General features: G+C 35.4%; 1 protein-coding gene and 1 pseudogene across 6 annotated transcripts in view; one reads left to right on the top strand and one right to left on the bottom strand.

The window, feature by feature from the left end:
- Zfr (zinc finger RNA binding protein) overlaps positions 1 to 25,256 on the top strand; it is a 66,586-nt gene that overhangs the window by 36,758 nt on the left and 4,572 nt on the right. For all 6 annotated transcript variants that reach the window (XM_060380447.1, XM_060380448.1, XM_021633719.2 and 3 more), the window contains 11 exons: positions 78 to 274; positions 1,761 to 1,880; positions 2,553 to 2,698; positions 6,145 to 6,307; positions 7,031 to 7,236; positions 8,458 to 8,608; positions 11,450 to 11,591; positions 16,027 to 16,124; positions 16,978 to 17,073; positions 23,980 to 24,091; positions 24,211 to 24,308. In XM_060380447.1, coding sequence (XP_060236430.1) covers positions 78 to 274; positions 1,761 to 1,880; positions 2,553 to 2,698; positions 6,145 to 6,307; positions 7,031 to 7,236; positions 8,458 to 8,608; positions 11,450 to 11,591; positions 16,027 to 16,124; positions 16,978 to 17,073; positions 23,980 to 24,091; positions 24,211 to 24,308 — 1,529 coding nt within the window. The remainder of the gene's footprint in view (positions 1 to 77; positions 275 to 1,760; positions 1,881 to 2,552; positions 2,699 to 6,144; positions 6,308 to 7,030; positions 7,237 to 8,457; positions 8,609 to 11,449; positions 11,592 to 16,026; positions 16,125 to 16,977; positions 17,074 to 23,979; positions 24,092 to 24,210; positions 24,309 to 25,256) is intronic.
- On the bottom strand, positions 4,510 to 4,607 carry LOC132653291 (U6 spliceosomal RNA; annotated as a pseudogene).

Genomic DNA, 25,256 nt, shown 5'->3' with positions numbered 1-25,256 from the left:
ATAACTATAAGTTTGCATCTTAACAGGTTTATACATTTATACAAAAATAAAATTATTGTAATATTTTGCTGTTTTAGGTGGTAATAAGCTACAGTCAACAGGAAATAAAACTGAAGACTTAAAAGGAACCGAATGTGTTAAAAGTGCTCCTGCTGCCTCTGCCGTGCAGATTCCAGAAGTAAAGCAAGATGCAGTTGCAGAACCAGTCACACCTGCATCCCTTGCTGCTTTGCAGAGTGATGTGCAACCAGTGGGACATGATTATGTAGAAGAGGTATTGATCAATAATCACTGCTCTGAAATTGGGCAAAAGAAAAAAATGTGTCAGTCTGTTGCAAGTACACTTTATGTGTAAAACCAAACTGTATCCAGTTGTATTTTAGATTTCAATTACTTACTAAATTAAGGTTGTTGACCTAATATATACCATGCATTTGGTTTCTTGAGCTGATTAGAACATTTCCTGTTTTGCAGGTCAAGTACAGTAAGTGGAGGAACAAGGGAACATCACAGAGGCTTGAAATAATAGTTGCTATTAACAGAAAGATCATATAGTGATATAGTGTAACAATACAGTTTGGTTTCACTCTGTTGGAAAGCATGTATAAGTTTCTGAGCGCTGGTGTATGTCTGTGAAATTGGAATGTTTGGCCAACAAAGTTGTGATAATTATATAAAATTGAGTGAATGGCATAGATTCAGGTTTTTATAACTGTACTTTAATCTATTTCTCTATAAAAAATTACATAATATATTAAAGTCTTTGTTTATAAAGATACACAGCTAGGATAACTTTTAAGTAATTTATAAATGACTTTATGTCTTATAAGGTAAGATTTGGTCACCTCAAATATGTTCTTAGACACTTTTATTTCTAAATGACTTTTGTCAACATAGCCAATTTCATTCAAGTCCTCTTAAAAGCACAATTTGAGCTTAATAGTAATATCTCAGTCTGTTTTTTTCACAACACATTAGAAAAAACTGCATCTTTTCATATGCATGAAACTCTTGACCTTTGAGAAATATGTATACCAGAATTGGATTTTTAAATCATTTTCATCTCCCAAGAAACAGGTAGTCAGTAACTGGTGAATTTAAACTATAGCTTCCCAAGCCATATTTGGGAAGCCTGTTTGACTCATACAGGATGAGCTTAAAATGGAGCCAGTCATGGGTGGTATGGGTCCTCATGGAGCCAGGCCACTCCTTGCAGATCTGTTGGCATTTGCTGACTACTGGGACAGGGCGAGGGGTCATCTTCAATGATGTAGACAGTGGCACATTGCTCATGCTCCTGTAGATAAATCCATACGTGTGCTCATTCAGGTAATCCGGTTAAATCCAGTACCTCACAAAACAAAAACATGAAATTATAAAAGAAACTTATTGAGGGGAAGAGAGTTGACAAGTTGGGAATGCGTGATAGTGGATTGGATGTGATATATATTGTACCCATGTATGAAATGGTCAAAGAATTAATAGAAATGCTTCAAAAAGTAAATCTAAGTGCTTACATATAGACAGATATTGAAGTAAAGGTAGTTTATAAAAGCAAGCATATGCTGATATTTATCCAGGTCTCAGGTTTTGCCTAACAAATTAGACCTGGGTAGTCAAAAGGCAGAAATAAGTGAGTTTCCAAGTTCAGGATCAGACTGGTGTATAGAGAATTCGAGGCTAGCCAAAACTGCAGTAGTGAGACAGTGGTTCAGTGAATCCTTTCAAGTTGATTAGAGGTTCTGTTTTTCCACACCAAGGTACGAAATGATGAAGGAAAAGTCATTCGCTTCCATTGTAAATTATGTGAATGTAGCTTTAATGACCCCAATGCTAAAGAGATGCACTTAAAAGGACGAAGACACAGACTCCAGTATAAAGTAAGTACATACTATTGTCCTTGTAAGTTTTTTTTTTTTTTAACTTTTTTGTTTTCTGTGTGTGGGTATTTTGTTCACATGTATATCTGTGCTCCAGATGTTTGCCTGTTGCCCAGAGACACCAGTAGAAGGCATTAATTAGATCCCCTGGAACTGAGTTACAGACTGTGTTAAGGCAATATTTTGTAATCAAATTAAGGTCTCAAATTAAGCACAGCCTTTGAACCAGCAGTCTCTCCAGCCCTTGGTTGTTCTTTTGTAAAACAACTGCAGCATTCTATATGCAAAATAAAGCTTCTAAATACAACTCAACTAGTGTATGATCTCCCATTCTAAAATTAGCATGTCCTGTTGATAAAGTTCACTTTGCTAGAATAATAGAATAACCCTGTTTTCCATGGTTGTAGTAACTGGCAAATGTAGACTCTAGCAAAACTGATATATTGCTTGGGTCAAGAAGTCATATAATGATAGTTGTTTCATATTAAGTGTAAAAAAATGCCACTTTACCTACCTTCTTTATGTTTTTAAAATTCTAACAAATAAAAACAAACCAATGAGTATCTATGACACAAAATATGTAACTATAAGCCTCTGGTGAGAGAAATTGCTTTTTAATGAATTAAGTTTGTTGAAGGGTCATGCTCCTTTTTTAAAAATGTATTATAACAGAAAAAAGTAAATCCAGATTTGCAAGTAGAAGTGAAGCCCAGTATTCGAGCAAGAAAGATTCAAGAAGAGAAAATGAGAAAGCAAATGCAGAAGGAGGAATACTGGCGGAGACGAGAAGAAGAGGAACGCTGGAGAATGGAAATGAGGTAATGTTTTTAACTTTTAGCTCTGTGACAAAAAGTGCTGCTTCTGCTTTAAAAAAAAACAAAATTTCTGGGCTGGAGAGATGGCTCCGTGGTTAAGAGCTCTGTCTGCTATTCCAGAGGTCCTGAGTTCAATTCCCAGCAACCACATGGAGGCTCACAAACATCTATACCCTCTACTGCCCTCTTCTGACATGCAGATGTACATGCACATAGAGCATTCAAAATAAGTAAAATCTGAAAACAAAACAAAACTTTGAGAAGATGGCTTTCATATTCAGACTTATTTACTGCATGTCCTTTCAGTGTTCACTTAGATACTGGGTTGAGAAAGATAAACATTAGAATGCTAAGTATACTTAACATTTGATTGTTACTGTAGTATGAAGAATTTTGTGGTAGTAGCTCATACTTCTAATCCCAGCAAAAGCATATGAGGTCAAGACCAGTCAGGGTTTCATCTCATGAAAAAAAGTGATAGATGTTACTATATATTAAATATGTGAAGAAATGGAAGGTAGCCCAGGGAGGGGTTAAGAGTACATGCCACAAAAAAAAAAAAAAAAAAAGTTTCATCTCATGAAAAAAAGTGATAAATGTTACTATATATTAAATATGTGAAGAGATGGAAGGTAGCCCAGGGAGGGGTTAAGAGTACATGCCACAAAAAAAAAAAAAAAAGAGTACATGCCACTTACAGATGACCTAAGTTTGGTTTCTATCACATCAGGTAACTGACAGCTGCCTGTAATCCAGCTCCAGGGGAGCGAGTGCTCTGTTCTGGATCCTGGACATACTCCTAAGAAACAAGCACATGTACTATCTGAAGAAATGTCATTCTGTGATAAGTGCTCTATTTAGAACCAGCAAAAATCTCATTTAATCTGTATAGTTCAGTTAAAATATTTGGATATATACATAAGTGTTCTAAAGCAGTTACCACCATTAGTTTTGGAATATTTCATCACTCCTAAAAGAAATGATGACTCCATTAACAGGGATCCCAGTGTCTTCCATGTTCCTTGTCCCATGTCATTAACATGCAACCACTAATGTATTTGCCGTCTTTATAAATTCTGGCTTAGAACTTCTCTTTTTAAATACTCTATTAGAAGGCTACTTATTCACATTTTATTCTGTGCTTCCTTTAGGTTTCAGTAATAGATAACACATTAAATTATATTCTCTTTTAATTTGTGCCTTTGTAATTCTTTCTATGACAAGATTACATACTTATCTATCATAAGTACCTATTTGGTACTTGGAAATGTGTTTGACCGTGCATTTATAAACATAATTAGCAAAACAAACACTGGGGGACTGGAGAGATGGCTCAGGGGTTAAGAGCACTGGCTGCTCTTCCAGAAGTCCTGAGTTCAATTCCCAGCAACCACATGGTGGCTCACAACCATCTAAAATGAAATCTAGTGCTCTCTTCTGCCGTGTAGGTGTACATGTAAACACACATTGTATACATTATAAATAAATAAACAAACACTGGACTAAACATCATTTTCTAGAAGTTTTGAGCTGTTTTTTATTCTTTTATTTTTTTTTTCTCTAGTCCTTAGTAACAGAAATATTTTACCGCTCCTCACATGCCCTTATTCCTTACCTAAAATATTGGTAGTTTTTACAGTGGCAGTCTTTTTATTTTAGACAGATTTATTAGAATAGCCTGATTTGAGACTTTTAACTGAAGTTAAAAGTAAGAGTTAGAAACAAGGCAGAACAGAAATCGATTCTCAGAATGTTAACCAGTGAAGGAGAAGCTTTATGCTTAAATAACCATCTTCTGAATTCATTAAGTGTGTTTTTTTGTGAAATGTTTCACAAATTTGCATGTCATCCTTGCACTATGCTAATCTTCTCTATAGTCTAATTTTAGTATATGTGCTGCCAAAGCAAGCACTCTGTTTTTGTTTTTGTTTTAAATTAATTTTATTCTTTATGTATTGGTGTGAGGGTGTCAGATCCCTGGAACTAAACAGCCCATGTGGGTGCTGGGAATTGAACCCTGGTCCTCTGAAAAAACAATAGTGTTCTTAACCCCGAAACCATCTTTCTCCAACCCCAAAGTGAGTACTCTTTTATTTAACATATATTGTGAATTTTACTGAACCAACAGCCGTGAAAGTTTCACAATTATTCAGGTGACTTTGGCAATATAGCCTGTATTAATAAGCAACACTTACTAGGAGGTGAGCCACAGATATCTCTTGCTAATGATTTGCCTTCTACATCTGCTATTGCCCTATGTTTCCCCAACAGTGAAATTGTGGGTTTCTACTGTTGGTCTTTGTAAAAGAGAACTATTTTGAACAGCCTTTATCATAAGTGGAGAACTTCACTGTTTTAAAAAAGAAAAATAAAACTCAGCCTGAGATGGGGCTTTAAATAAAGTGTTCATTGTACAAATGGTTTGGACTTACAGAATGTATGTAAGGCTGGACCTGATGGTTCATATCTGTAATCCCACATCTGTAGTGGGAAGCAGAGACTGAAGAATTCTCAGAAGCTGTGGGCAAGCTAGCCTGTCAGGTGCAGCAGCAAAACAAAACCATGGAATGTTTGAAACAAGATGGAAGGAGGAACCCATACTACAGGTTGTCCTCTTACCTGCACATGGACACCATGCACATGCACACACTCGGTCATGCTAAGAAACAGAAAAAATTTTTAAGATGAAAAGAAAAATATAGCAGAAATGAGTTCATTTCTTCTAAGGACATGAAGTAAATGCCTGAGCATTCTGTGTATGCAGTGGCTCTTACATATATATTGGTTGGGCTTCCCCAGTAGTAGGAATTTGGATTTACAATATTTACCTTAAATGATTAGAAAAGGCTGAAGTGTCTATTTTGTGTTGCATTTTGTTCTTGGGATGTGAAGTTTTGTTCTCCTTTTGTCATTATTGTCTTTAGTTTTTACTCTTATTTACTTCTCAATGAAAAATAAATAATGGGGGTATGGAGAGATGGCTCATTGGTTAAGAGCACTGCTTTTCCAGAGGTCTGAATTCAATTCCTAGCAACCACATGGTGGTTCACAACCATCTATAATATGATCTGATGCCCTCTTCTGCCATGCAGGCATACATGCAAATAGAACATTCATATCCATAAATAAATTATGGAAATAGGGGAAAAGGGTAGAAAGGTGATTTGGGTAGATTTTTTTAAATCATTTTTAATTATGTACCAGTTACAGGCATATGTGCCACTGTACACAAACAGGTCAAAGGGCAACTTTCAGGACATCTGACATCTGTTCTTTTTAATTTGGGTTCCAGGGATGGAACTCAAGTCATCAGTCTGGCGCAAGCACCTTTTCCTACTGAGTCATCTTGCTGGGTTGATTACTTTTTTGAAAATTGGTTTTTATGTCCTTGTTGGAAGTTCTTCAGTTATGGTGGGTGGTGGTTTTTTAATGTATCATTTGTGCATCAGACGTTACGAAGAAGACATGTACTGGAGAAGGATGGAGGAAGAACAGCATCATTGGGATGATCGCCGACGAATGCCTGATGGAGGCTATCCTCATGGTCCTCCAGGCCCATTAGGTCTTCTGGGAGTCCGACCAGGCATGCCTCCCCAACCACAGGGTCCTGCAGTGAGTATCTGCTTTGATTATATAAGAGATGAAAATTAAGTCCTTCAACATTAGAAGATATTTTGTGAAATGACTTTTAGATTTAATAATGTCATCAGTTTTCACCTTGATTATAATTTTAGTCCTCTTAAGGATGCTTAAAACTAATGTCTTTATGCATAAAAACCTACTCAAGCTTCCTTTGCTCTTTATTCTCTATACTTGCTTAATTCTGAGTGCAGAGCTACTGTTGATAAATATTTTATACATAAGACTTTCCTTATCTTTATTTTTCCTTAGAGTAGAAGGAATTTATGTTAGAGGTAACTCTTGTTACCTGTTCTTTCTCGTTTATCACTACAATGTCCCAGCAATTGTATGTAACTTACTACTGTTATTGAAAGCAAGGTGAGTTTCAGACCACTGAAAAGCATTTATGAGGAAAATAGAGCACTAGCATTTGGTATTCTATTTTTGAGTATAGTACTATAATAAACTTTAAAAATCATTTTTATTGTTAAGGTTTTATATACATACATATACACATACATACCTAGATAGGTAGGTAGATAGATAATAATTCTGCTTTAGGAACAGAGATGCTTGCACTTTTACTTTATTGAAAAAGGAAAATGTTTAAGTGAATATTTTGCCTAATTGCCTTATGTAAAGCTGGCAATTATATGTATAATTGAAAATTTATAACTTTCCTCTATTCAGAAAAGTAACCTTTTCTCTCTGTAGCCCTTACGTCGTCCTGACTCATCTGATGATCGTTATGTGATGACAAAGCATGCAACCATCTATCCAACTGAAGAAGAGTTGCAAGCAGTTCAGAAAATTGTTTCTATCACTGAACGTGCTTTAAAACTTGTCTCAGACAGTTTGTCTGAACATGAGAAGAGCAAGAACAAAGAGGGAGATGATAAGAAAGAAGGAGGCAAAGACAGGTGTGTTTACAAATTACCATTTTATTTACATGGACATTTTATAGTTATGATAAAGATTAACAAGATGGGTAAGGGGCTGGTTCGATTGCTCAGTGGTTAAGGGTACTTGCTGCTCTAGTCCTAAGTACCGGGTTCAGTTCCTAGCACCCACATCAGGCAGCTCACAACTGTTAGTAACTCTAGCTCCAGGAGATTTGACAGTTTCTTGCAGCTTCTGGGCCTTCTGGGCCTCTGGAAAACATATACATATAAATAAAAATTATGGGGGAAATTGCTGTCAGTCCACACATTTTAACTATGTTTGTATTTTGTCCTAAAATGATTAGTACACATTTGTACCATCACCAGTTTTTGATTTTTAAAACATATTAAATGTTATTACAAAGAAACATTAAATGTTTCAAAGCAGACCTTATAACTTTTCAGTTGTATCCAGCTGTTCTTGTTTTATTTATGTGTTGCATCTGTCACCCGTTTGTCTATACTGTATTTCACTGCCCTTTAAAAGCATTGACCATAACATATAAGTTAGCCAACCTTTCGCATCTTTCATATCTTTTCTTGTCTAATTTTTCTCTTTATCCTTTGGGAATAATTTTTGTATTGACTTGTAAATGACTTTGTATCTGACTTGTAAAATAAAACAAAAGAAGCTAGGTATTTGGATCCACACTTACAAACCTAGCACATAAGAAGCAGAAGCATTAAGGTCACAAGTTTGAAACCAGCTGTTGGCTATAGTGAGAATCTGTAAGAGAGGCTATTTGTTTTAGTTGTCCTGTGCACACTGAGAACATGATTCTTAAAAACAAGAAATTATTTGTGTGTGTGTGTGTGTGTGTGTGTGTGTGTGTGTGTCTGAATGTGTCTGTGTGTGTCTGTCTGTCTAAGTTAAGTATATGCACACACACATGTAGATACCAGAAGAGGTCATTCAGTTCCGTGGAGCTGGAGTTGCAGGTGTTTGCAGAATGCAGATTGCTATGTGGGTACTGGGATTTAAAACCTGTTCCTCAGGAACAATCTTGATTGTTAACCATCTATCCAACCTGGATTAATTTTTCAGTGTGTGTTGTTTATCTAAATGACATATAATTTAAAATGCTGTATATTTTTCCAGTGTGGTTGAAGAAAATGTTAATAGTGCAAAAGTCATTTAGTTTACTATTACGTTCAGAGGAAATCAATGTAATGTTTTAATATAAGTTGATTTTGCTATAGAGCTCTGAAAGGGGTGTTGCGAGTGGGAGTATTGGCAAAAGGATTACTTCTTCGAGGAGACAGAAATGTCAACCTTGTTTTGCTGTGCTCAGAAAAACCATCAAAGACATTATTAAGCCGTATTGCAGAAAACCTACCCAAACAGCTTGCTGTAAGTATTATGGAAATGTTAAATTTACCCTTTGTCCAGATTAGAACTTTTTGGCAGGACTAACTGTGCTTCAACTTAAACCTCAGCCAGCCTTTTAAATTTTTGGCTTGGCTTTCTATAATGAAAAGGTTGGTTTTTGAGGGTTTTTTCCCCCTTAATTGGGCAAACTGATGAAACCGTTTTCTGCTTCATCTTCTGAGGTTTTGCAGTGCTTGTAACTTGGCAGAAAACATTCTTGCTAATTTATTTTTAAAAAGAAAATTTCAGCATATGCCATTTTTCCAAAATTGGGCTCATGAGAAATCAGAGCAGAGAATGATTTTTTTTTTCATATCTTATTTAATGTATATGTACATTTCATAATGTGTGTATAGCATTCAGAGGACAAGATGTATGGTCAGTGTTCTCCTCCCACTATGTGGGTTCCAGGTATCAAACTTGGATCATCAGGCTTGGTAGCAAGCTTTTTTTTTTTTTTTTTTTTTTTTCCCACTAATCCATCTCAACTAACCTCATTTTTAAAAACAAAAATTTTTTAAAAGATCATGTATAGCAAATTTAATTTTTTTTATTCATTAATCTCCTAAATTGGATGCATGTTTTGAATATAATTAGGATATATCTTACTTGAATTTGTCTGGTTTTTAAAATACAGTAGTCCCTCTGTACCCTTGGGAAGATGTCTAGAGAGTCCTCCTAGGCCCCTAGAATGCCCAAAACTTCAGATAGTATGTGTATGTACGTACACATACACACACACACACACACACACACACACACACATATGTATACCGTGTTCCTTCTGCTCCTGCATACCTGGGATAAAGTGCTAAAAAATTAGAAAAATATTTATAATTGAACATAGTAAATCAATGACAAATTTTCCACTATACGTCTAAGTAGAATCAGTATTTGACTACCTAGAATTTGATCCCAGCCTGGGCTACATGAGAGCTTGTCTCAAAACAAACAAAATACATAAATATTTTGATACATATATCAGAATGACCAAGTTTAAAGTAATGCTCTATTGAGTCGTTTACAGTATCAGTCTTGCAGTTTAATTAGGCATTCTAAATTTAGGGATTGAGATTTACTTGACTATAGTAGAGCAACAGAAAACAAAAGGGACAGCCATGTTAAATTTAGCATTGGCACTTCATGTTTTCTTTTTTTCATATTAAAACTGAAATCTTTCCAAGTAGATTTTTCTCACTTCTTTTTCTCCTCCTTTATTGATATGCGTAGAACAGCAAGGGGGCAAGGACAGTGACAAGTAACAGCTTGAAGCTAATCGGGCATGAATTTATGCTGCAAAAAAAGGAAATACTTTATTTTTTAAGTAGCCATCCAGGTGGTGCTGTGGGTACAGGTGTTTGTCTTCAGAGCCTAGTGACTTGAGATTGATTCCCAGAAGCTGTGTAGAGAGCTAATTTCTAAAAGCTGTCTTCTGACCACATACATATATACATATTTGTACCATACACACACCACACACCTACAAACACACCATAGAATAAAATGGGTTTTTTTAGGGAGGGGCTTTTGAGATGGCATAGCAGTTAGGAGCATTTATTCTTGCAGAGGACCTGAGTTAGAGTCCCAGGACCCACATATGTACTCACAACCACTCCAGTTCCAGATCCAATACCCTCTCTAACCTCACAAGCACTAGACACACATTTGGTGCACATATACATAAGCAAGCAAAACACGTGCACAAAATATAACTCTTTAAAACAAAGAATAGAGGTACTAAATAACTAATAGTTAATCAAAAGCAAACTACTTTCCAAATCACTTGCTTTTACTGTGTGTGCATAAACGGGAAAAATAAATTAATCATCGTTGTCACTAACATTTAAATAGTACTGTAAGTACTTTAAAGGAGCTGGTAAAGTTGTTCAGACTTGCTGCTAAGTCTGATGGCCTGAGTTCATATTTCACATTCCCTAGGACCCACTTGGTGGAAAGAACTATGCAAGTCATCCTCTGGCTCCACTAATGCATTATGGCATGTGTAAATATGATATGTGCACACATAATAAATTGAAATGTCTTTTTAAGTTAGTTCTCCAGCAACCCTGTATGTGTTCAGTACAGTGATGTTAAAGTCATGGAGAATGAACAATGGGAATGGTTGAGTCAGGCTCCTTGAGGTACTCAGACTTATTTTACTTCCCTTCAAAGTCTATAAATATGGGAAATAAACAGTGGCAACAGCTATTTTTTTAATTCATCAGTTAAAGACATACATATATACCAATAACTTTTATTAAAGATAATGGAATAGGGCCTGAAGAAATGGCTCAGAGATTTAAGAACCGTTCTTCCAAAGTCTTGAGTTCAATTTCCAACAATCACATGGTGGCCAATAACCATCTATAATTAAGATCTGATGTCCTCTTCTGGTTTACAGGCACACATGCAGACAGAATGCTGTATAAATAATAAATAAATCTTTATTTAAAAAATATATATATAATCAGTTAAAAACACACAGATGATGATTCCAGGAATCAGAGCCACCCCCCTTTTTTTTCCTCTTTGATTACCAGATACACACATTGTGCATAGGAACACGTGCAGGCAAAATACTCATGCACATTAAAAATAAGTCAATAAAATTTTCTTTGAAGTAGTGGAAAATATTAGTTCCACAAAGTTTTCTAAAAATAAGGAAGGCAAAAGATGAATGGTTAGGGTAATCTGGCATGTGTTTTTAGAGGGAATAGAGTGCAGGCTATGAAGAATGTTAATATAATAAACCAAAGCCACAAGAAAACTATTTTTGTCTTTTAATGCAAAAGATTCAACTAATTTCTTATCTTCATTATGTAGGTTATAAGTCCTGAGAAGTATGACATAAAATGTGCTGTGTCTGAAGCAGCAATAATTTTGAATTCGTGTGTGGAGCCCAAAATGCAAGTCACTATCACCCTGACATCTCCAATTATTCGAGAAGAGAACATGAGGGAAGGAGGTTGGAAAGCCAATTAAACATTCTACTTTTCTGTTAACTTTTTGTTTTCCATTTACCTACCCTTTATGATGGCATTGAGCCCTAGAAGGCAACATGCTGGCATTATATATGAATTATGTAGATTTAACTTACTTAGCAGTTAGTTTTGTTTTAGATCATTTCTAACAAAGTGAATGCTCTTCTTAGTGATGTACTATTATAGAAAACACATATTATTTGATTGGTTTTCTTGATATATATTTTTTTCTTTCTTTTCTTGCGGACCTCAGATTTCTGGAAAAAAAAAACTTCAAAAAAATTTTACATGCTTGACACTTGGAAAAAGTGTAAATACTGTTTAATAACTAGGGGCCTTGTCTTGAAAAAGATTTCATAAATTGGCAAACTATAATATGCACTTAAAATTAGTATATATATAGTCATGGATTTGGCCTGTCCTGAAGTAAATATTTCTAGTTCTCTGAGGTTGCTCTTTGGTTTTTCGTTCTTTCATAAATGCAGAACATGCTGATGAACACAGATTTGGGCTTTTGGCCTGCATATCATGCTAGAACTCTTAACAAATGATGTAGATAAGTGAGTTACAGTACAGGTCAGGGTTTTGGTTTTGGTTTTGGTTTGTTTTTTAACTGGATTTGCATTTGTAGAACATGAAACACTTCTGGTGCCAGCAATGTTGCTTTAGGGACTATTCTGTAACATTTTCAAAGCTTCCAAAGCTTTTAAGCCAAAAGCATGATCAGTGTCTGCAGTAATGTTGGTTCTCTTGTTTTATGGGTCAGATAAAATTTACTTTGTTTCCTTTCATGCTTTTATCCATCTTAAGTTGTTGAAATGGAATTAAATTTTATACTGTTTGTAGTACAGGTTGAGGAGAAAGATTATCTTTGAAATTTGTTTTTTTTTTTAAGACAAAGCAATTATTTCTAAGAAACTGGGCTTTTTATGGCCCAAGAACAGAATATTTTAGTCAAAATTTCATTGGGAGACATGTATGATTTTGTATATTTCCTATGTATGCCATATTAGCATTTTTAATGTTGTATCTTAAGCTTTGTATCCTAAAAATTACATGAATTTTATGTAAAGGATCATTTGTGTGAACATGAGTTTTTCTCGAGGTCTGGCTGTCCATGTTGCTGAAGAAAGTAGTTCCCGAGCCAATTGGCCAAGTTGTATGTAGCATATGATCCTTTACTTCGGTTTTAAAAATGTAATATGTTATAAAATTAATGTTGCTATACTTAGTGTAAAATTATGCTCATGTAACCATTTAGCTTTATTTCAGAATGCTTCTGTGTATTTAGCCTCAGTTCATTATCAAGACATTTTATAAGTTAATAGTGTAAATTTGTAGTACATTGTTTAACATGCCCTTTCTAAAGGAAACAAAATTACATTTTTGTCTGACCCAGACTGAGATAGAATTACAATTCTGAATTTTATACATATGATCATGAGGGAAATGGTCAGCCTAAAATTAAAATATTTCCTTCAAGACACTGAGCTGGAAAGTTGGATACACAAAATAATAATCAGTGTAGAAACATTGATTAGAGTGTTCCTTGCTGCAGATGACTGCAGTAAACCCATGTTTTTAGCTTTATCATGAAGATTGCTTCTTTCTAGCTGCAGAATATCGGTATGTATTCTCTCTCACTGCAGCTCCTGATGCTCTGTGTCTTAAAATCATTTAAAGCCTATAGCTTGCTTTGGGGAGTTAGTGCAGGGTGTAAGGAAGGCTTTGCCGGAATATCCTTTATAAATCATGAGACAACTATTACATTTCTACATAGTATGATATGATAGCCTCTTTAATGTGTAATGGTCCTGTTTGATGTGAAAATCATTTAATAAAAGAAATGACTAAATTGTTGAAATAACTGTTCAACACATGACAGATCTCTTTTTTGGAACTGTGTTTGACAGTTAACATGCAATAAACATTTAATTGACTTTAGCTTGAAATGTTCAGAATGCTCTAACCATTGCTACAGAGTCTTTTCTGCAGCAAATCAAGTATTGTGTGTGTGTTTTTCTACCTGTAGCTTATCAGGCCCGGTCCAAAGCCTTCTAGCAGAAGGGATTGATTCCTGTCAGGGGTTGCTGCCAAGACATCGGAAGGATTTTTGACCAAGGTTTTCAAAAGCTCAGTGTCACATCTGCCATTTGACTAAGGGGGGATTTTGGATGCAGAGTCTGGCATTTATTTTGTCTTTCGTGTGGCTACTTTGTTTGTCTTTTGTCTCTTCTAGAATTGAGCAGTGTTCACACTAGTTTTTAAATAGTTGAGTGAATTATATTTTATATAACCATGTTAATTGAAATTAATATATTCCCATTAACTTTTAATCATAAAATAGTGTGGACACAGCATGTCTTCTAATTGGTGATTAACCCCTTATAATTTGTGAAATGCATTCATGTAGGAAAATAATTTGTATTTTGTTTTTATAAATTAACAGATTTTTGTTTTGTTTCATTGACCATTAGGGAACAAGTGTGATTTTAGTACAATATATCTAAGGGGTTAATCTACTTAAAACATAAAAATGGGTACAAAAATCCACACTCTAAATTTAGCAGAATTTCCTACTTATAGCTCTTATTTGTTTTTAACTTGTAATAGGTGTTCTGGCATCATTGAATTTGTACTGTAGATTAAAATTTACAAAGTTACGCTTTTGTACCAAAAAATTTCTACATATTGGCAGAATTTATGAAATTCTGAGATACTTTAGATTTAGAAACTTTACATTGACCATAATCTATTTCTGCCTTTAACATTCCTGTAAATAAGAGCAGTAGTCAGATGTCCTTTCACATAGTCTGCATATTTTGGAAAGTGGAATGAAGTTTTTTCTTCTTCAGGTTAGTTATCTTTCTTTGTCTTTTTTCCTTATCTCGTTTTTTAGGTACCTTTTCATATTTCATCTCCTCAGAAAAATAACTTACTTTTTGAGATTTCTAGATTCATGGGCTGGAAAGATGGCTAAAGATGCAGAGGACCCCAGTTCAATTTCCAGCACCATGGTCAGGCAGCCTATATTCAGTTATACTCCTGCTCCAGGGGCCCTAATGCCTTCTGGACTCTATGGGCACCCACAAAGGAGCATAAATAAAAATAAATTCTAATAAAACCAATTTCTATATGCTTAGAAGACAAAAATTTGAGCACTTTACCCAGATTTACAGTATTCTTTTTATTTTTTGTATTTCTTTTGTCCCTCATAGTCATTCGAAATACTCAGTAAATTATTGTATCCTAAATATCTCATGGTTTTTGTCCTTTCCAGCTACTGCTTATACTCAACAGATTGCTTTTTGTAATTTTCCTGTATTTAAAAAATACACTATAAGCCAGGCATGATGGCTCACACTCTTAATCCCCGCTCTCAGAGGCTGAGAGAGGAGAATAAATCATAAGTTCAAAGCCAGCCTGAGCCACAGACACCTTGCTTCAAAAACCAGAAAAGCAGCAAAATATAAAGTAGATAGCAGCTTTGAATTAGATTGTTGACATATTTGTATTTAATTATGTAATATTTTGACCAGAAATTTGTTATCTTATGCACATTTTATAGATATTTCTATAAACCTGTAACTGGCCTAAAGGATCTTCACTTTTGTGAATGACTTATTAATTTAAACTGGCCATTATTAATGTAAAGTTAATTTCTTAACCTGATTTAGTTTACTCTTTTCTCAAGTTTTGTATAACACGTTTTAACCAACTTAAAAGACCCTATATATTTACCATTGAAGACTTCTGCTATGGCTTCTTTTCTGTACTTAATTGGTTTTAACTGTGCTAGTTTCTGTAGCTTTTTTCTGCTTTACTCATTGTTTCTCTCTGCTTCCTGTTTGGAATACTTTAATGAAAACATTTCATTTTAGAAGGCATTTCGTATTCCCTTACAACATCCAAAAGTTATGTTGAACATAAAGAATTCTCATAGAAATAAACCTCATTTCGGTCCTTTGTTTTGTTTTTTTTTCCCCCTTGTAATTGTTGTATTGATCATTCCATATTTTTTAAGTTCTTTCTTATATTAGTCCCAGAATACTCTAGAATGCTTTACCAACTTGGTAATTTATTGTGCACTCCCATTTAAGGTGGATTTTTGTGTTCCCTTTTGTCTTTGTCTTCTTTGTGCTGGTGCGCTGTGTCCAATAATCTTTCCTGTAGATTTCATTTTGGTGAGTAAGGTTACTATTTCCAGAAAATTACTGTATCACTCAAGAGTTTACCTTAATTCTCCTTTTGTTCTTCATATTGTATTATGTAAATTTGTTAAAAGTTATTCCCTGTATGAATTAAAGTAAAAAGCTCTCAAATGGCTCACGTGACACTGATGCTACTTTAAGGAAGTGTCTTGCTCACCTGGTCAAACACCCATTCCTCACTGCATTTTGCCAATTCAATCCATTTTAGATGTAACCTCGGGTATGGTGAAAGACCCACCGGACGTCTTGGACAGGCAAAAATGCCTTGACGCTCTGGCTGCTCTACGCCACGCTAAGTGGTTCCAGGTTCGGAACATCATTTTACTTTTTTCTTGTAGCCTTATGAGAGAGTAGTTCAGTACAACATGTTTAACTATGCTTAAACATTTCAAAAGATTGCCTAAGCAACACTATTTTAAATCAAATCTCAGAAAATAAGTTATCATAGAAAGCTGAGTATAAAGATCTGCATTTTGCGGTTACTATTAATTTGACAGTAAGCAGGATTGGGGGTGTTTTGTAGTCTGGGTTTTTATTTTTAGTGGCTATATTTAAAGTTGACTTCTTTAGGAGCATCACATGTTTTTGTATATATATTATATTCCATAAGGCTGCAGATTAACTTTGCTTTAAATAATGGAATATGTGTTTAAAGCTTTGTGTATAGTTTTAAGATTTCCCCCCTCTTTCTCTAAGTTAATAAGTGTAGGGAATGAAAGGTGAGGAAGCAGCTGCTTGGTTTAGTGACTTTGCAGATATGCAAAGGCACAGAAAGGAAACCAAACAGATTTCCTTAACCTTTCAGTCCCTAGACAAACTTTTTAGCTCTTTACTTTCCTTTTTATTTCTAATTTAGGTAGTTTTTTTTTTTTTTTTTTTCAGTTTACTGTTTTGTATGAACACAGGTCAAGGTTCACAGGAGATCAAGAAATATTATTCTTGTATAATCTGTTTACTTTGACCTAAGTACTAGCTTTTAAATACTAACTCTGGCATAAAATACTGCTGTAAATGGCAGCTCATGAATCCAACTTAAATGTAATTATTTTTATTTTTAATCTGAGCTTCCATTGAGCAGTGGTATTTTAACTTCTTTTCATCAAGGGATATTTTTACTATTTCTAAGATTAATTCAGTTGGTTTTTGTGTTGCCCTCAAGGCTAGAGCTAATGGCCTACAGTCCTGTGTGATTATCATACGTATTCTCCGAGATCTTTGTCAACGAGTTCCAACATGGTCTGATTTTCCCAGCTGGGTAAGTAGCCTGTGACAGCACAGTGTGAAAGATGAGCATTTAAAAAGGTCTTCTCTGGTTACTCTTTCCCTCTGACCCTGTTTTCATTTATATACTGTATTTGATGGAAATCTTGAAGATCTGAGAACACTTATTTTGTTAGTATTTACTAATTAAAAAATTATGCTTGGGCTGGTGAGATAATTTAGTGAGTAAGTTCAGTTGCCACCAAGCCTGAATACCTGAGTTCCATCCCTATGGTAGGAGAGAACAATTCTAAAGATTGTTCTTTGACTTCCATATGCAAATGTGGTACACAGAGGAATAGGGAGGAAGACACAGTTAATTGAGTGGACAAGTGAATGATTGTTAAAAAAAAAAAAAAGTTTAAGTTGGATTGCAAATTTTAAAAAAAGGAGAGAACTATTTATACTAGACTATGTAACAGCTTAGCTGTGTAAGCTTTAGGACCTAAGGTCAAGCCCCAAGACCCTCAGATAAAATAATAAAATACTGTGTTTGTTGTAACTTTAGTATGTTTTGGCCAACATGGGAGGATTGCTGTCCACTAACCTACTCCAGGTTCAGTGAGAGACCCTTTCTCTCACTGTTGTGAGATGTCAAATCATACCTGGGCGACAAGTGTAAGAGCCCGTAATGAACAAACATGAAAAGACTCACTGTTTATTTAAAGGCAAACTGTTCTTGAATAATAAAAATTCAGATAGAGATTGTTCAGAAATAAAAGTCAACCTATTATTTTCAAGTTAGGTTATTGAAAGTTAAATAGCCATGGTTATCTTTTTCTTTATTCTTTTATTGTTTTGTTCTTACTTGTTTTTGTGTTTAAGCATTCTATGCTTTAAAAAGAAGCTTGGACTTAAGTAAGGGCAATCATTTTTGGTTTGAGGATCCCTCCATTCAATTTATATATTTTATATAAATTATATATTTTTTTATATTTTATATATCTATATTTTAGAGGTACAAGTTATATGTTTAGTATACTTTAAAACTCCTAAAAGGATGTGTGCCATGTTTTAGTAATTATTTCTAAGGGAAGTGGGAGGAAGAATAATTAAGATGAAAAGCTATAATGTCTCATTTTTATTGGAGATGAGAGGGGTGCGTGTATTTGTTAATTGTGGGTTAGGTAATCTTTATGGAGGAATCTAGGTATTATTGTATACCTGTGGCCTCAACCCTGGGGAAGTTTGACTCAGAGAATTATAAGTTACATTGTTTTTAAGACCCTATGTTAAAAAAGCCAAATAAAACAAATATATAGAAGGGAAACAGTTTTCTGTTATGTCTGATTAATAAGACTTCTATTTAGAGACAACTATTCTATTGTCAGATTAACTTTGTCTGACATAGCTATCTTTTCTATTAATTGTTTTTGTCTTTTCCTGGGGTTTGAGGAAATAATTTGGTTTTCAGCTTTGTCCTATTCTTCATTTATTAGTTTTTGGTTACTTTTCTTTTTTCATTTATTTTTATGTATATGAATACTCTATCTGCATGTACACCTGCATGCCAAAAGAGGACATCAGATCCCAGTATAGTTGGTTGTGAGCCACAGTGTAGTTGTTAGGAATTGAACTCAGGACCTCCAGAAGAAAAACAGACAGAGTTCTTAACCACTGAGCTGTCTCTCCGGCCTTTCGTTACTTTGCTCTGAAAGAGACACCATGACCAAGGCAACTTATAGAAGAGTTTATTGGGGGTTTAGGTTAGGGTTTCAGAGGGTTGCTCCAAGAGCACTATGTCAGGGAAAATGTCAGCATGCAGGCTTCCTACTAGAACAGTAAGTAGCTGAGAACTTACATGTTGAAGTAACAGCTGACACAGAGAGAGCCAACTGGGAATAATATGGACTTTAAAGACCTCAAAACCCACCCGTAGTGACACACCTCCTCCAAAAAGGCCATACCTCCTAATCCTTCCCAAAACATTCTACCAACTGAGAACCAAGCATTCAAGTATATGAGCCTCTGGTGCCTCTGTGGACCATTCTCATTCAAACTACTACATTTCCACTCTTTGCCCCAACAGGCCTTTGGCCATACCATAATGCAAAGTTAATTTAGTATAACTTCAGAAGTCCTCTGATTTTTTTTCACAGTCTCAACAGTTTTAAAAGTTTAAAATCTCTTTTGAGACTCATCACAGTCTCTTAGTTGTAACTCTCATAAAGGCAAAACCAAAAAGCACATTTTATACTTACTATACAGTGGCACAGAATATACAATACCTTTCCAAAGGTTTGGAAAAGGGACATAATAAGGAAATGGACCAAAGAAGACCAAAATCCAGCAGTGCAAATTCTAAAAACCTGTAGTTCTGTGCTCATCCTTTCTAATTTTGCTGACTCCCTATCTGCAGTGCTCCTTGATAGACATCCCACAATTCTAGTGTCTCCGACATAATCCAGCCTTCACTTTCACAGCTTTATGTGATATCCTCTTTGGGCCTTCATTCAGGGACTCCTACCATACACTTGGCCTCAGTAGCTTTCATTGGCCATGGAGGAAGATTCCACAACCCCGTACTGTAGTATCCTTCATGGCTCTGAAGCCAGAACCATGTGGTGATGCAGTGATGCTGCCAAGTTCTTCTACCTGCTTGGGATGAAATTTGTTCCCCTCTGAACTTGATTTTGTTATTGTTCACTTGGAACAGGTAATTCCTTAAGCCAGTAATTACAACCTATGGGTCAGGACCCCTTTGGGAGTCCAGTAATCCTTCTAACAGGAATCACATATCAGATATTTACATTATCATTTATAACAGTAGTAAATTACAGTTATAATGTAGCAATGGGTCACCACAGCATGTGGAACTGTATTGAAAGGTCACATCATTAGGAAGGCTGAGAAATACTGCCTCAGGCTATTTCTTTTTACAAATTACAGGACTGGCCAGGTGAGGTCTGACCCTGAGGGCACCACTCACTTAATTCCATTTCTCTTATCTCTCTGAGCCCTAAGTCCCAATATCAGATTTTTCACTGTAGACCTGCATAAGAGTCGTAACTAATAACCACATGACAGAGTCAACACTATACTGTCTTGAAATCTCTGCCATCGAAATTAGTCTTGAAATCTTCAGTTTAGTCTTAGGCTTATTCTTAAAACAAGAGCAAAAAGCAGCCACATTCTTTGCCAAAACTTCCCAAAAATGGTCTCTAATTCATTTGGTAATATTGTTCCCCTCAGAGATTTCTTGAGCTAAGCCTTCTTAGTCTGTAATGGTTTTCAGCAGTGTTGTCTTGCAGGCTCCTACTAGGATGGCTTATTAAGCCCTCCTTATATCATTCGGCTGCTTTCCTAGTCCCAAAGTCTTCCATGTTCCTCCAAAACAGCATGATCTGACTTTTACAGAACAACTCTAGAACCAACTCTGGTTAACTTTCTGTTGCTTTGAAGAGAACTATAACTGAGGCAACTGATAGAGAAAGAGTTTACTGAGAACTCGTAGTTTCAGGGGATTAAATTTAACGACTGCCATGGTGGGGGTGCATGGTAGCAGGCAGGCATGACACAGAAGCAGTACTAAGAGCTTAAATCTGATCCACAAGCAAGAGGCAGAGAGGGCTAATTGGGAATGGCATGAGTTTTTGAAGTCTCAAAGCCCACCCGCAATGACCCACCTCTTCAACCAAGGCCACACCAGCTAACTCTTTTCAATTCCACCAACTGGGGACCAAGCATTCAAATTATGAGTCTTATGGGGCCATTCTTATTCAGACCATCACAGTTCCCTAATGTTGTTTGGATTTTAGCTTGGTTGGTATAGTAGCCTTGGAATCTTCCTATTTATATGAACTTTGGCTTCATTTTGTTAACTTCATGTAGTCATTGAGTTCACTTAGAGTCAGAATTATTATCATTCTTACAAGTTAAACTCATTCAAACAGTTTTTAAAAGTTTTACTAGTTTTTACTTTAACAGGAACTTTGTTCATAGAAATACTGGTTGAAATGTACCAGAGGGGTACATTTGTTATTAAGAAATTATTTTAATTAATAGTTGTCATGCAACATCTATACAAGATAGACTTTTCATATTCTTCAGGAGTGTAAGATGTCATACAAATTTATACCCATCTGTTTTTTGATCTATTTAGTTAACACAGTTACATTTATTAGATAAAATGGGTGCGCTTCAGTACATTCATATAATATGTAATAAGTTGGTCAGGTCATTGACATATCTATCACTTCAGATCTTTTTCAGCCTTTTTTATGCTGGAGACATTGAGTCTTCTAACAGCTACCTTGACGTGAAAGAGCTAGAGTTGTAGTTCATGTTAGAGTACTTGCCAAGAACATGCAAGATTAGGGTTTGATGCTCATCACCTAATGCATATACCCCAAAAACTTTATGACTACTTGTTAAGCGTTGTCATCCTGCAGTGCCACAAAACATAGGTTATTATGCTGATCCGTTTTTGTTTGTTGGTTTTGGGGATTGGTTTTTTGTTTGGTTTGGTTTTCAAGACAGGGTTTCTCTGAGGCTTTCTGCTCCATCTGTATAGACCACGCCCTCCTTGAACTCACAATGATTGGCCTACTTCTGCCTCCCTGAGTGCTGGGATTAAAGGCGTTCGTCACCGCACCTGTCTCAAAAGGCTATGTTTAACCTACCCTTTAAAAGTGTGTTTATTATTAGGAGTGGGTAGAGTATACATACCACTTGTTCTGTAAAGGCTGATTTCCTCCTAGGCTCCAAGATTACAAATTTTCTGCTCCTACCTCTGGGAAGTTAAAGATGGTCAGAAGAAATCCTACAGCACAATCCATTCTTCCCCAACTTATAGTTTATCAGTAAAATATTGAAGGTTTTGTTTGATCACTTGCCAATTGCAACCTCAAGTTCCACATGAAGAGTGCCGGAAGACCCGCTTGAGCATAATCACTGTTTCTTGGGAATGTTCTTTTACCATCCTTTGCTGTTTGATGCAAGTTGTTAGATTTTTGCTTATAGGCAGTAGCATGTGCATTGCTATGTTCTAGCAATAATTTAGTAGTAAAAATGCATTTTTTAATTATGTTTCAGAGGAGCAAGAGATTGAGAGATTTGGCCTTAAGATTGATTCAACACTGCTTACCTCTGTTTTGTTTTTTTTTTTTTTTTCTTTTTAGATTTATTATTTTATATGTATTAATGTTTTGTCTACATGTGTGTATGCATCATGTTTGTGTCTGGTAACTGAGAAAGTCAAAATAGGATACCAGAGCTCTTGGACTGGAATTAGACAATTGTGAGCCACCTTGTGCATACTGGAAATCAAACATGGGTCAACAAATGCTCTTAACCACTGAGCCATTTCTCAGCCCCTATCAGTATCTCTGACTTTTGTATTGTATAGCTGAACATTTTTCAGCTTCTGGATCATTTTAGGCTTTCATTGTAGTTGTAAGTTATTTGTTTTGTTTTGTTTTGTTTTTAATTGTTTTTGGAGCTTTTATGTGTTGCATTCACATATTTTACTTGTATGTTTTGAGCAGTGTGTGTGTGCCTATGTAGGTCAGAGAACAGTCTGCAGCAGAATTCTCTCCTTGGGCCATTGGTCCGAGGGATCAAACTGTGATTGTAGATTGAAGGAAAGGGTAGAGAAAGGGAGGTGTCTACTTACAGGCAGTGATCTTAAGAAAATTCTGGAATTTTACTGTGGTAATGAACAATTTTGTAAGCCTACCAAAAGCTTCTGAATTGTAACTTTGAAAAATTGTGAATAGCGCTAAATTTTAATGCAAACTTTTAAAAATTAAGAAAAAAATCCTAGATTAGTTACTTTTTAAGCCACTTCTTTTCCCTTTGTCTTTCATTCATTGTTTTAAGATTTTGAATCTCAAATATCAAATGAAGTGAAAATTGTTTTATTTTCTTGTGGGTGACAGAATTCCAGTGATGCATTGATGTTGAGATAATACCTATTGTTTATAAAAAAAAAAAAAAAAAAAAGCCAGGTTAGATGGGATAGTTCAAGCCTGTATAGTCTCAGCATTCAGATAAGCTAAGCAAGAGGACTACTTAGTGAGACCATGTCTCAGAATTAGAAACTGGGCAGGAGTGTACTGTAGTCTCTAGTACATAGGAGACCGAAGCAAAAGGACTTGCTGAGACAGAAATAACTGAATTGAAAGAATTGAAGTACTAGTAGAATGCTGGCCTCCCCAAACTCTTAGAATCAAGTAGTCTATAGGTATTAGCCTGATGTTTCTCTTCTCTAAGAACTAATCTTAAAATGTGACGTTTGTGTTCCCTTAACTTTCTGGTTTGCGACTTTGTTGTGTTGTTCATACTTACCTTGAACTCCTGATCCTACCACTTTGACTTTACTCATTTGCTTCTTTTGAGGTGGAATATCTCTGTAGGTCTGTTTGTCCTGGAGCTCACTATGTGAATTAAGCTGGCCTTGAACTCACAGAGATCCTCCTACCTTTGCTGTGGAGGCTAGCCAAGTTTCTTGTTTTTTATTGAGATGGCACTATGTTGTCCAGACCATACTCTTAACCAATTCATGGGCTTAAGTAATTCTGGTTCAGCCACCAAAGAGAAGATAGGAGAGGCATGAAACTTCATGCTTTTATTTAATTTGAGTATTTCAATATTATTAAAAATTAATATTTTATACTTGTGTATTGCTACAAGTAGAGAAGTTAGTTCTTTCTTCTTTGAAGGTTCCATCAGGGTGTTGTCTGTCTGTCTCAGGGCCACTTGGAGAAGTCAGTTCCATGGAGGTTAGGCTCATTAGCAATTGCCATTTACTCACAGAGCTGGCTCACTAACTCAGTACCTTGTTTACCATAACTTTCATAATCTTTATAATCTTTATCAATATTTGAATATATCTATCATTCTAATGGTGTTTGAAAAAGCTCTTTAAGCTGCTGAGCATATTTTATGTTTTTAAACTTAGGCTATGGAGTTACTGGTAGAGAAAGCAATTAGTAGTGCGTCTAGTCCTCAAAGCCCTGGAGATGCCCTGAGGAGAGTGTTTGAGTGCATTTCTTCAGGGATTATTCTCAAAGGTAAGGTTTGTGTTTTTATTGAGTAAAAAATAAGTTTACTTCTTTATTGAATAAGTGGCTTACTTTCCCAAGTAGATAATGTTATTAATGGTTTTATGTCTTTACAATGATTGTTATAGGAAGCCCTGGACTTCTGGATCCTTGTGAAAAGGATCCCTTTGATACTTTGGCGACAATGACTGACCAACAGCGTGAAGACATTACATCCAGTGCACAGGTAATTGAATTCTTGTTGGAATAATTGTTTCTTTACATGTAATAACTGTGTAATAGCCGTTGTGATATTTATTTCAGAAGTAAGTCTTTAAAGGATTTTTACTGCCTGGTGATGGTGATCCATGCCTGTAATCCCAGCACTTGGGAAGCTCGAGATAGGCAGATCTCTGAGCTCCAGGACAGCCAATGCTACTACACAGAAAAACCCTGTCTGGAGAAAAACAAAAAAAAAAAAAGATTTACCTTGCCAGAAGGGATAAAGCATACACATTGAATCCCAGCACCTCAGAGATCGTTGCAAGCAGATCTCTGTCTGTAAGTTCAAGGCTAGCCAGGGCTAAACAGTGAGAACCTATCTCTAAAAACAAACAAAAAAGATTTACCTTAAACTGATAGGATTTTAAATAATTATGTGAGTGAATCTGACTGTTGTATAATTGTGTGTTTGTCTTATATATACAGAATTTTCAACATTAAACACCTCACTAAATGTGACTATTAGGCTATGTATCAGGATTGTCACAAAGTCTCTGGTTATGTTGGAGTGAAATGTGCTTTTAAATATTATCAAAGTTTTGCCCTTTTTTGGCACCTTTCTTTATAGCAAAGACAACTGTGAACTCAAAAGTCTAGCTCCTTTGCATTTTATGACAGCTCTACCATCTCAGACAGCATTTAGTTTATGAAAGAATCATCACTGTTATCACTTAGAAGAAAATGGGCTTACTGAATGAAAGTTTTCTATATTGAGGCTATTTTTTATTATCCAGAAATATACTGAATTAGATAACAAATGTAGTTTCTCTTAGTAATACTCCATTCCAAGAAAAACGAGTGTTAGTCTTAAGGGCTTGTTGTCTATACTGATAAGAATAATTTGCAATTTCAGATGTACCAAGATTAACTTGTTATGCTAGAAAATGAACTGAGAGAAAACCATAGTATAAAA

The sequence above is a fragment of the Meriones unguiculatus genome, chromosome 3 (assembly GCF_030254825.1).
Source record: "Meriones unguiculatus strain TT.TT164.6M chromosome 3, Bangor_MerUng_6.1, whole genome shotgun sequence".
In the NCBI taxonomy this organism is placed as follows: Eukaryota; Metazoa; Chordata; class Mammalia; order Rodentia; family Muridae; genus Meriones; species Meriones unguiculatus.
This window is presented reverse-complemented; position numbering and strand designations above follow the sequence as displayed.